The sequence below is a fragment of the Heliangelus exortis genome, assembly GCF_036169615.1.
Source record: "Heliangelus exortis chromosome W unlocalized genomic scaffold, bHelExo1.hap1 SUPER_W_unloc_2, whole genome shotgun sequence".
NCBI lineage: Eukaryota > Metazoa > Chordata > Aves > Apodiformes > Trochilidae > Heliangelus > Heliangelus exortis.
The window spans coordinates 727,217-740,336 of NW_027285919.1; the positions used below are offsets into that span (position 1 = coordinate 727,217).

Consider the following 13,120-nt stretch of genomic DNA (forward strand, 5'->3'; position numbering starts at 1 on the left):
CAAAGTGGCCCCTTTGGGTTTTGGGTGCCAGCATAGATCCTAAATAGGAAGTAAAGGATGATCAGTGAGTGTCCAAGTCTATGGTTAACCTCTCTATACCACCTCACATTCCATTTTCACCTACAGTATGTTTGATGTAGGTTTTGGCTGCCCTAGCACACAAAAACGCCAAACTCTACTTTGTTAGCACACTAGGGCTTCTTTCCCAAAAATGGGGTGACTCAGTCTGGGAAAAAACCTCACTGGGTGCCTTAAGGAAAAGGAAAGCTTTCAGTCAAAGTGTGATTTTGGATAAAAATAATTGAATCCATCCAGGATTAAAATTTGACACTGGCGAGCAATGCAGGAGAAGGTTTAGGATCCGCTCAGCCCATCTCCACCATCAGAAAATCCTACAGGGTTAGAGACCCCAGAGGTGTCCTGACTGCGGGGGACAGTTTAGTGACAGTTCGGATCTGGTCCAACGGTGACACCATCACACAGGCACCATGTCCTACACCTGCCCTGACTGCGGGAAAGATTTTCGGTGGAGATCAGCTTTCATCGAGCATCAACGGATCCATACGGATGAGAAACCCTTTAAATGTTCTGAGTGTGGGAAGGAGTTTGCCCAGAGTTCCTCTTTATCAAAGCATCGCCGCATCCACACGGGAGAGAAACCCTATAAGTGTCTGGAGTGTGGGAAGGAGTTTTCCCGGAGATCCAATTTATCACAGCATCGCCGCATCCACACAGGAGAGAAACCCTATAAGTGTCTGGAGTGTGGGAAGGAGTTTGCCCACAGTTCCAATTTATCACGCCATTGCCGCATCCATACAGGAGAGAAGTTGTATCCCTGCACTCACTGTGGGAAAGCCTTCAACAACAGCACCTCTTGGATTAATCACCAACATGTCCACACTGGGGAAAAACCCTACACGTGTCCCCAATGTGGGAAGGGCTTCAGAGCCAGCTCGAATCTCACCCGACACGTACGGATCCATAGGGGTGAACGTCCCTACAAGTGTCCTGACTGTGGGAAGAGCTTCACAGCCAGCGCAGGTCTCACCCGACACCTACGGATCCATAGGGGTGAACGTCCCTACAAGTGTCCTGACTGTGGGAAGAGCTTCAGGCGAAGCCACACTTTGAAGAACCATCAACGCCTCCATACCAGTGAAAAACATTAAAGCTACACCCAGTGCAAGACAAGATTTTACTGGAAATTAGATTTCATCTGTCATTACCTGACCCAGCACAGCCATCACCAAGTATGAAGGGTCAAGTTGCCCTCATTTTCCAAGCTCCATCACACCAATGATGCTTTCTCCAGCTTCTCGTGGAGAACAAAATGCAGTCAGCTCAGGAACCACTTCATGTCCCATCCAAAATTTGACTTTTTATATTTGTTTCAGCGTCACGAATGTTTTTTTCCAAATAAGGAAAAAACAGGAAAGTATTTCCAATTATGACACCCTCCTAAAGGGATGTGGCAGGATGGGATCCTGGACACTTTTCCTGCACACCAGGCTGGGCGTGCAGCTGAGGGAGCAGTAGAAGAGGGAGGCAGCAGACTGCAGGACAATGCTGACAGCAGCAGAGCAGGATCATCTCTACTACATGGTTTTTAAATCCTTCCAGGGATGGTGATTCTACCACCTTCCTGGGCTGACCAGTCCAACACCTAACGACTCTCTCAGAAAAGAAATGAGAGATCTGACCTAAACCTCCCCTGGTGCAACTTCAGGCCATGTCCTCTTGTCCTCTCATTGTTCACTTGAGAGAAGAGGCCAGCACCCACCTCAACACAACCTCCTGTCAGGGAGTTGGAGAGAGCAAGAAGCTCTCCTCTCAGCCTCATCTTCTCCCAACTGCACATTCCCAATTCCCTCAGTCTCTCCTCAGAGCACTTCTTCTCCAGACCCTTCATCACCTTGTAGATGCCTGCAGACTCCAGGAGCTGGCACAGCTCTTCAGAGGAGCTTTACTGCTCCTTGCCTGTCAGGAGGGATGCTTCATGAGCTCTCCTGAAACCTCTGTGACACCAGGGGTGATGTGATGGGACACCTCGAGCAGCCTGCAGTAAGGCATCTGTCAGCTGTCCCCTGAAATAAGAGAATTACATCTCGAATGGTTTCTCACGAGGATGGAACAAGCTGGTGACAGCTCAGTAGACAAGAATCTGGAAGAAAAGCCCCAGAAAATCTTCCCTGCTTGATTGATTCATTTCTTGTGAAGCAGTAGATTTCTAGAAATAGAAGTAGTAGTTTAAAGAAACATACATGCAATGGTTTTACAGAAGTAGAAGTACAGAAGTTGTAGAAAAGTATAAGCAATATTTTAAGGGAGTCTCATGGAAATTTACTAGCTGAATAACATAGGTAGGTGTGTGTATGGCAATGATTCATGTGATAATGGAATATAATTACTATGGAAAACTTATCCATGAGAGAAGGTAATGGGATAAATAACTGTTGCTGAAATCTGCAGAAGGAGCAAAACTGAGACAAAATTAGTTATGAGTTCTTTTTGTATTTTTATCTGTGCTGCATTTGTGTAGATTTTCCATTCTTATTTGGTTTTGTTATGCTCTACTGTTTTAAAAGTTGTGATCACCCTTCATAGTGAATAATGTTAGTGCACGTAATGCCACAAAGAAGTCAAAGAATGCCCTTTTAGTGTCCTAAAAGACATCAATTTGTAAAGTGCACCTCTTGAACTGAAGAAGCTGGAGTGAAGATGCTAAGCTTGTAGCCATCATGATATCATTGCCTTATGATATTCCTTTATGATATCATCGTGCCTTGTGATGTGTGGACTCATGGGGTGAGGGGATTGCATTGTTGAGATGTCATTTGAGTATGTGGTTTTTGTGATCCAAGCAATCAGCCTTTGTGATTGCACAGCCTGAACATTGAAGTATCTAATTTTGTGCTTTTATAATATCTATTTTCATGCATACTTGTGATTTGTGTTCCCGAAAAATTACTTGAAAATAAACTTCAATTCTTAGAGCAACAGAATTGATGTTTTGATTGTAGATAAATATTTCATTTCATCTTATTGTGATCAAGGGGTACTCGCATGGTGTCAGGAGGCTGTCACTCCTTGTTTACCCTCCAAGGGTAACTTTTCCCTGAAAGGGAAACTCTGGCCTGGGAGATGGAATCTCCTTTGGCTGTTGTCTGGGTCAGGCCATGGGATGTGACAGTCCTGTGCTGTTGTGCCAGCAGCAGGTGGTTGTGCTGGAGTGCCCTGACATTTCCTGTAGCCCCCCAGGGCTGTGCTTGGCCACTCAATTGAGCAGCTGCCCTGACTGAGGTTGGAGCAGCCCTGGCACCTCCAGTGTCACCCGTGGCTTGCGTGGGAAGAGGAGGGAAAGGAGATTCCCCCTGGCACTGCCTGGGTGTCCAGTGGGAGAGTGGGAGAAGCAGAGGTTGTGTCTCTAGAGGGGAAGTGGCTGTGCTGGAAAGGAGGGAGGGAGGGGACATGAGCCATGACTTCAGTGTGTGTCCCATTGGGTTCCTGGGGAGCCCCAGGGAGAGCTGGAGGGAGCCCCAAGAGAGTTGAGCAAGTGGCCAAGTCTGGTGCTGGTCCTGTGCTGCTGGGCCAGGCTCCTGAGCCTGAGAGAGCTGCTGGCAAGCAGAGAGTGCTGCAGAGAGAGAGCTCTGGGCAGGAGCAGCTCCTCTGCAGAGCGCAGCAGGGCTGAGGGCACTGCCAGGGTATCTGGGGGAGATGAGCAAGGCAGAGAGAGCTTCAAGGGGTGAAGATGGAGGGAATGAGAGGAGGCTCAGTAGAGGAGAACCTTCCCAGCTTCTGACATGGTGAGTGTCTGGTGCAGGGCAGTGAAGCTGGTGCAGTTGCTGGAGCCATCTCCTAAAGCTGCAGAGCCAGAGCTGCTGGGAGCTGGAAGGGGGGAAGGGGCTGGAGGTGGAAGGGGAATTGTGAAGAGGAGGGAGGGGGTGTGTGCAGGCAGGGGTGCCCAGGGCTGTCCTTCAGAGCAGGGTCCTGCAGCCCAGGGGCTGTGTGCTGGGGCAGGGACTCTGCTGCTTGCCTGCCTGCCTGCCAGGGGCAGCTCTCAGCCGGGCCGGGGAGCTCCCTGGTGCTGGCAGAAGCTGTGGCTGGCAGGAGACAGGGAGCACAGCGCAGGGTCCTGGTGCTGCTGAGAAAGGGATGAATTGCTCAGGGCTGCTCACAGCTCCAGCTGATGCCCAGAAGATTTCTGGGGGGACTTTTCAGGAGTCTCTCCAGGGAAGGGATTACCTGCTCCAGTCTGAGCTCTCCTCAGGCTCTGCTTCAACTTTTCTCTTCAGGGCTCAGCTTGGTGGGATGGAAACTCAGCTGTGCAGAGGAGAGCAGGGGCTGAGACTCCTCAATCATCACCTGGACTGGGAACCTCCGGAAGTGCCTCCACCCCCCAGCAGCTCAGCTCAGCCTCCCCTTTCCATTGTCCTCGGGGGTGTGTACCCTGTTCTTCAGCTTCTGCAACCCCGAGTGGCTGCAGGGCAGAGCTGAGCACACGGGGGCTGGGCTGGGCTCTGTGAGCAGGGGCAGGAAGGGAGACGGGGCCAAGGAACCAGCTCCTGGCTGGGGCAGCTCCAGGCAGCAGATGTGTCCATGGCAAGGAGGTGTCCATCTTCCCTCTGCCCTCTGGAGCTCTGGGCAATGCCCTCTGTAATGCTGGGGAGGAGCTGACCCTCCCTTCATCAGACCAGCTCCCCCTTCTCTGCACGCAGCCACAGGCAATCCTCTTGCCTTGCTCTGTTCTCCCCGAGTGCAGCAGAAGTGCTGGGGGTTTGAGACATCCAAGAACATTCCCTGGGAGTGATGCGGAGAGCTGAAATAAAAATGCAAACCTCCCTGAAATTGGCTTCTGCCATCCTGGTTCCTTAGTACTGGGAATGCAGATGCACGTGACCCCTTTTGTTTAGCACTGCTTTCATGTGACAGACTTCACCACTAACAGTGTCTCTTTTTTGGGGGTTCCTCTTGAGCTGCAGTCTGCCCCTCAGAAGGAAACAGATGAGAGCAGAATTGATGGAGAGATCACATGTCCTCACTGCTTTACCAGACTGACACTTTACCTCCAGATATCCCTTAAAGACCAGTAGATATCTCAGGCATATCTGCCTTAAAAATACTCATCATTATTTATGACGTAAGTAGAAGAGAAAAAATGAAATGTCTCCCTTCAGGTATGCTCTGCAGGCTGGTACATTGAGGGTAAAAATTCTAAAATGTTTGTGGATGTCTAGAGTGGATTTATTCTGAATTCCCATCCATGTTCCTTTTTACAAATTTCTGTAGGGCAGGACTGACACCTGCAGAGCTAAGAGTGCAGCCATTTCTCCATATGACAGCATCAGCCAGCACCAACCACAGCTCATGAATGGGACTTGCCAAAATTCTTCCTGTATGGAGCAAGGTTCTTTGGGAATTTCCGTGAGCAACTGAATGGATCTTCCAAGAAAATTCTGACATTACTTATATAACACTTTCTTTCTCTGAGAGTGCACCATCCCCAGAGGCATCAGAGGTCCAACAGCAGCTCCATCAGGCAGTTTCTCCTCCAGGCGGGAGCTGCAGCTCTTGCACTTCTGGCTCTTCCTGGGCATCTACCTGGCTGCCCTCCTGGGCAACGGCCTCATCATCACCACCATCGCCTGTGACCACCACCTCCACACCCCCATGTACTTCTTCCTCCTCAACCTCTCCCTCCTCGACCTGGGATCCATCTCCACCACTCTGCCCAAAGCCATGGCCAATTCCCTCGGGACAACATGGACATCTCCTACAACAGATGTGCTGCACAGGTCTTTTTCTTTTTATTCTTCATTCAAGCGGAGTACTTTCTCCTGACCCTCATGTCCTACGACCGCTACGTGGCCATCTGCAAACCCCTGCACTACGGGACCCTCCTGGGCAGCAGAGCTTGTGTCCACATGGCAGCAGCTGCCTGGGGCACTGGGTTTCTCACTGCTCTGCTGCACACAGCCAATACATTTTCCCTGCCCCTCTGCCAGGGCAATGCCCTGGACCAGTTCTTCTGAGAAATCCCCCAGATCCTCAAGCTCTCCTGCTCACACTCCTACCTCAGGGAAATTTGGGTTGTGGTTATAGGTTGCTGTTTTGGATTTGGGTGTTTTGTTTTCATTGTGATGTCCTATGTGGAGATCTTCAGGGCTGTGCTGAGGATCCCCTCTGAGCAGGGAAGGCACAAAGCCTTTTCCACGTGCCTCCCTCACCTGGCCGTGGTCTCCCTGTTCATCAGCACTGGCATCTTTGCCTACCTGAAGCCCCCCTCCATCTCCTCCCCATCCCTGGACCTGGTGGTGGCAGTTCTATACTCGGTGGTTCCCCCAGCAGTGAACCCCCTCATCTACAGCATGAGGAACCAAGAGCTCAAGGGTGCTGTTAGGAAACTCAAAACAGGAATTTTTCTCAAGTAATAAAAAGCTCAATTTATCATGCATGTAATTGATAATGTGTCTCATAGCATTAATGATGTGTCTTACAACAGACTCAGCCTGCTTTATGGAGCTGCTGGGGGTGGAGGTGTTTTCTCTCTTTTACACATCATAATGCTGTGCACAAATAAATCTCATTGTTCGTTCCATTTCCTGTATCTTCATTTCTGGTGTTAAACAAAGCTTTTTGGAAAGTTTTTCAAATAACATCTGTGTTCTCTGGGAAGTTGAATAAATAAACGATCCAGCAGTGACTTCTTTACCTGATGTCCTTTTTTCTGAGATTCCTCTGCTGTAATGGTTGGGTCCAGACACACTTGGAGTTCTCTGAGAAGGAGTTTAGAAAGCAAGGGGGTTCACTCTGACTGATACGGAGGCCTTTCCTCATGCTTTTCCCTTATCTCTGAAAAAATCACTCCAACCCTGTCCTGGCTCCATTTCCACTGTGTTCTATAAATCAGTGCCTCAGATCCCTGTGTCAGCCACTCCAGTTGTAACCCCTACATGCCCCTTCCACATAGTAACAGAACAATCCTTGACATCAAATCCCATTAAGTCACAACTTCTATATTAAAATCACTTTTTCCCCAATATCTTTGTCACATGACAAAAATCAGGATGACTGGGTCAGAAGTCCATTTTAGTGTTCAAGAGATGTCAGATCATGGAACAGATCCTCCTGGAAGCCATATCAAAATGTATGGGGGAGAGGGAGGTGATCTGAGGAAGCCAACGCTGCTTCACAAAGGGCTCACTGAGCCTCACCACCCTCCTGGCCTTCTGCCATGGAGTAATTGCAGCAGTGGAGAAGGGAAGAGCTGCAGACATCATCTACCAAGACTTGATGTGATCCCCCACAACATTCTCATTGCTAAATTGGAGGGAGATGTGTTTGATGGATGGACAGTAGGATGAGCAAGGAAATGGCTGGATGACCTCATGCAGACAGTTCTGGTCAATGGATAAGGTTCAAGGGGAATGCCATTAATGAAGGATGTACCTTCTGATTGTAAATACACCTTCTAAATAGTAGTGGATGTCCTCAGTACTAATTAATATCTTCATTAGTGACAGGGATGGTAGGATCAAGTGAATCCTCATCAAGTTTGCAGATGACACCAAGCTCAGGGGCTGAGTTGATTCACTTGAGGGTAGGGATGACAACCAGAGGGACCTGGACAGGTTTGAGGACTAGGTCTGTGCAGACCTCACGAAGTTCAACAAGGCCAAGTGCAAGGTCTTGCTCCTGGGAGGAGGAAATCCCCACTGTCAGTAAAGTCTGGGAGATGAATGACTGAGAGCAGCCCTGCAGAGAAAGACTTGGGGATCCTAGTGGGTCAAAACTTTTATGACAGGGTAACCCACCTAGCTGATCAAGGGAAGCACGTGGATGTAATATTTCTGGACTTCAGGAAGGCTTTTGGTACTGTCTCTCATAGCATCCTCCTGGATAAAATGTCCATCATAGAGCTGGACAACCGTGCTATGTGATGGGTGAGCAACTGGCTCACAGGTGGAGCACAAAGAGTGACAGTGAATGAGGTCACATCAGGCTGGTGACCGGTCACTAGTGGGGTCCTGCAGGGCTCCATCCTTGGCCCAGTCCTCTTCAACATCTTCATCAGTGACTTGGGTGCAGGACTGGAAGGAATCTGAAGCAAGTTTGTGGATGAGAGACCTCGGCAGGTTCGAGAGATGGGCAATCAGCAGGCACAGGAAGGACAAGTGCGGAACCACAAGTTCAGCAAGTGCTGAATCACCAACCACAAGGGCAAGTGCTGAATTCTGCACCTGGGATGGGGCAACCCTGGTGGCAAGTACAGACTGGGGAACGAGTGGCTGGAGAGCAGAGAGGGTCCTGGGGGTCCCAGTTGATGGCAAACTGGACATGTGGCAGTAGTGTGTCCTGGCAGCCAGGAGGGCCAACCGTGTCCTGGGGTGCATCAAGCACAGTGTCACCAGCCAGCCCAGGGAGGTGACTGTCCTGCTCTACTCTGCACTTGTACAGCCTCACTGTGAGTACTGTGTGCAGTTTGGGCACCCCAGTATAGGAAAGGCATCAAGGTGTTGGAGAGTGTCCAAAGGAGAGCAACAAGGATGGTGAAGAGTCTGGAAGGAATGACTTATAAGGAGCAGCACCAATCCTGACTGAGTCCAAGAAGTGTTTGAATGATGTTCTCAGGCAAATGGTGTCATTCCTGGTGTACCCTTCACAGGAGAGGAGTTGGACTTGATCGTCCTGATGGGTCCCTTCCAACTCAGCATGTTCTATGATTGTATGATAACAGATTTGGTATCAGCAAGAAAAGGAGACACATCTTCCTTGGTTGTGCATGATGGGAGGTTGAGGACCAATGGGCTTCAGCTGAAACATAGGAGGAAAAAACTCAAAAACTTTCTCCTCATCAAGGCATTCAAGCACATCTACCATAGAGCTTGTGTCAACTCAATCCCTAAAGCTTTTCAAGAACAAAATAATAAAGGATTTAGCAACCTTCCCTTACCCCAAACCAACCCTGATGAGAGCAGGAGGTTGTCCTAGAGACCTCCTAATGGTCAGCCCTCTGATCATGTTTGTGGCCTCCTCTGGACTTGTTCTACAGCTCCAGGTCCTTTTTGTGCTTGGGGCTCCAGAACTGGACCCAGCACTGCAGTGGGGTCTCAGCAGAGAGGAGCAGAGGAGCAGAATCTCCTCCCCTGACCTGCTGGCCGCGCTGCTTTTTGTGTAGCTCAGGACATGCTTGGCTTCCTGGGCTGCCAGCACACCTTGCCAGCTGGTGCTGAGCTTCTCATCAACCAGCACCCCCAAGTCCTCCTCCTCCTCCTCAGGGCTGCTCTCAATCCATGTTCTGCCCAACCTGTATTTGTGCTGGGGATTGCCCCAAATGAGGTGCAGGACCTTGTGCTTGTCCTTGTAGAACCTCATGAAGTTTTCATGGGCCCACCTCTCCATCCTGTTCCTTTGCCTGTACAATCTCTGGAAAGGTGACTTTAGAAATGGTCACTGTATCACCACCACCAGGAAAATCTCTCTCTTTAGGCTTTGAACTTGGTTTGCTCTTCATCCCATCTTGGGGTAGCTGGGAGGTGGTGTACATTTTCTGACATTATTGATCTTCACACCCCACTGTCCCCTGGAAGAATCCAGACCCACAAAGGTCAGGATGGGCTCTGCCTTCCCAATGCCTGGGGTTCAGAGAGTGACCTCACTGCTTCATAAAAATAATACAAAACAAAACTCATGGCTTTAGAGCCACCTTTACAGAGCATTTGACTCTGCTCTAACAAGGCCATGGGGAGGCTCTGGCAGCAATGGTCCTCACTGGGGCCAATCAATGCTTCAAGGTACTTTCAGGTTCCATTCTGACTTCTGGAGCAGTTTGTTCATTCATCTCTCAGCACCTGAGGATCATGGACTCAGCACCAAACACACCCTGGGGCTCAGTGAAATACAGAGAGCACTAAAGGGCCATGGCTCTCCATGGGATATTCTTCACATCTTCAAGATTAGTACAGCTAATTGGAGAGGTTTTCATACGGTAGTTAATGAGGAACTTTTCAAACTGTGATTAATGTAAACTATTTGTTGTAATTTTGGGGTTTTTGATTTTTGTTATAGTTTTAAAATATATTTTTACAGATCATCTCATGATTTTTGGTTTAGAGAAGAGGTGATAGAAGTTCCCTGAGGGCTGACACCGTGTGGGCAACTTTACTTCTCACCTCCCCAGCCCCACCATTCCTTTCATGCCCCACCTGGGACTTCCATCCCTGGTCCTTGCATCAGACTTCTCCTCTCCTCTCTGCAGCTGGAGGTTACAGCTCCACTGCACCACCTCCCACCTGCTCTCCTCAGAGAACTGACTGCACACGGGCACAGCAGGAGTTTTCCTTTGTGCCAGCCAAGAAAAGTCACACAGAGAAAGTGAAGAAGAATCTGATGGGGAATGGTTTAGAGAGACAGATGGGAAAAGAGAGATGTGATCATCATGACAGAGGTGGCAAAAGAGACAATCAGGCTGCTGAAAGACAGGCGAGCTTTGAACAACCTGCTGCTCAAAGCAGCACCCAGGGGAGAGGCATCTGAATGAGCAAAGAGTAGGAGAAGGGGACAATTGGAGAGGAATGGGAATGGCCTTTGTCTGGACAGTCTGTGTCTGGAAAGGTGACTTTAGAAATGGTCACTGGATCACCACCACCAGGCAGAAGTGCACCAGGCACTCTGCACTTGGTATGTTCCTCACCCCTTTTTGGGGTAGTTGGGAGGTGTTCTGCATTTTTCCTACAGTTTTTATTGCTCATCATCATGCCCCATGGCCCCCAGAAGAATCCTGACCCACAAGTGAGGGATGGGCTCTGCCTTCCTATTGCCTGGGGTTCAGAGTTTGGCCTGACTGATCCATAAAAGAAATAAATAAATAAATACAGAAACAAACAAATAAAGAAATACCTGTGGCTTCAGAGCCACCTTTACAGAACCTTTGTCTCCCTGCAATCATGGCCTCCAGTGACCTTCTCTAACAAGTTTCTGGGGAGGCTTTGCCAGTAACAGGACCCAAAGGGGCCAACCAATGCTTCAAAATACTTCAAAATAATTTGGGTTTTTGTTTTGGCTTTAACTTTTAAAACCGTTTTTTTTTCAGTCTCCTGTCAGTACTCATGGGCTCAGTCTCTGGCACCAGGGGGCCCATTACAGTACTGAGCAGCCGTGAGTCACCCTGTGGTGTTTTTAGTGTTCAAGACTCACACAGCAAATTGGAGAGGGTCCATTTTGGAGGAAGATTACAAAGAGCATCAAAAAAGGTTTTTTAAAAAGTTCTGTTTTACTGGTTTTCACTTGAGAATTGTATATTCAACTGGTATTGGTGCAGAGGTCTCTGAAAGAGGGCTGGACAGTGAGGAGAAACCTTTGAGATCCAACGCTTCATGGAGAACATTGTTCCTCACCTCCCCAAACACAACATTGCTCTCATTGGTGGGAGGGATTTGGAGTCAACTGGGAGGGACTGGGAGAGACTGGGAGGGGATTGGGGTCAACTGGGAGGGACTGGGACCCATTGGAAGTCAAGTGGGAGAAACTGGGATGGATGGGGAGGGACTGGTTTATACTGGTGTGTACTGGCCTGTACTGGTTTAACTGGCCTATAGTGGTGTATAGTACTTATACTGGTTTATACTCATCTGTACTGGTTTGTACTGGTCTGTACCGGTTTACACTGGTCTGTAGTGGTTATACTGGTTTATACTGGTCTGTACTGGTCTATACTGGTTTATACTGGTTATACTGGTTATAGTGGTTATAATGGTTTATACTGGTCTATACTGGTTTACTGGTTAACAGTGGTCTGTACTGCTTTGTACTGGTCTATACTGCTCTCTACTGGTTATACTGGTCGATGCAGGTCTATACTGGTTTATACTGGTAATAATGGTTATACTGGTTTATACTGGCCTATGCTGGTCTATACTGGTTAGTACCTCATATTCGTTTATACTGGATATAGTGCTCTATACAGGTCTGTACTGGTCTATATTGGTTGTACTGGTTGTACTGGTATATACTGTTTATACTGGTCTATACTGGTCTATAGTAGTCTGTACTGCTCTATACTGGTATATACTCGTTAAACTGGTGTATACTTGTCTATACTGGTTACACAGGTTTATACTGGCCTATACTGGCCTATACTAGCCTATACTAGTCTATACTGGTTTGTACTGCTTCTATTCATTTATACTGGTTATACTGGTTTATACTGGTAAAACTGGTCTATACTGGCCTAAACTGGTCTATACTGGTTTATACTGGTCTATACTGGTTTATACCGGTTTATATTGATTTATAATTGATTTATACTGGTCTGTACTGGTCTATACTGGTTATACTGGTTTATTCTGGCCTGTCCAGGTCTGTACTGGTTTTTACTGGTCTATACTGGTCTATACTGGTTTATACTGGTTTATACAGGTCTATCCTGGTTATACTGGTCGATACGGGTTTATACTGGTTTATACTAGTTTATACTGGTCTATATTGGTCTTTACTGGTTATACTGTTCGATACTGGTCTATACTGGTCATAATGGTTTATACTGGTTTTACAGGTTTATCTTGGTCTATAATGGTTTATACTGGTTTATAAAGGTTCATACGGGTCTATACTGGTTTATACTGGTCTTTACAGGTCTATACTGGTTTATGTTGGTTACACTGGTTTATACTGCTTAAACTGGTCTATACTGGTTTATACTGGTTATACTGGTCTATACTGGTTTATACAGGTTTATACTGGTCTATACAGTTTATACTGGTCTACACTGGTCCATAGTGGTTTGTACTGGTCTATACTGGTTATACTTGTTTATACTAATTTATACTGGCTTGTACTGGTTTCTACTGGCTTATACTGGTCTATACTGGTTTATACTGCTTATATTCATTTATACTGGCTATACTGGGCTATACTGGTTTATATTGGTTTATAATGGTCTATATGGGTTTGTACTGGTCTATGCTGCTCTATACTGGTTATACTGGTCTATACAGGTCTATACCAGTTTATAGTCGTTATAGTGGTTATACTGGTTTCTATTGGTTTATACAGGTTTATACTGGCCTATACTGGTCAGTACTCATTTATACTGCTTATATTCTTTTACACTGGTTATACCGGT

At 47.6% G+C, this 13,120-nt stretch overlaps 1 protein-coding gene across 1 annotated transcript; it reads left to right on the top strand.

Moving 5' to 3' along the window:
* Positions 1–424: 424 nt before the first annotated feature.
* LOC139790592 (zinc finger protein 3-like) lies at positions 425–1,348 on the top strand. Its single transcript, XM_071732462.1, has one exon. It carries the CDS (start codon positions 489–491, stop codon positions 1,167–1,169), a length of 681 nt encoding a protein of 226 aa, XP_071588563.1. The 5' UTR covers positions 425–488; the 3' UTR covers positions 1,170–1,348.
* Positions 1,349–13,120: the final 11,772 nt, after the last annotated feature.

Excerpts from the sequence above, each read along its gene's own strand:
- LOC139790592 (XM_071732462.1), top strand. The coding sequence starts at position 489 with ATGTCCTACACCTGCCCTGACTGCGGGAAAGATTTTCGGTGGAGATCA.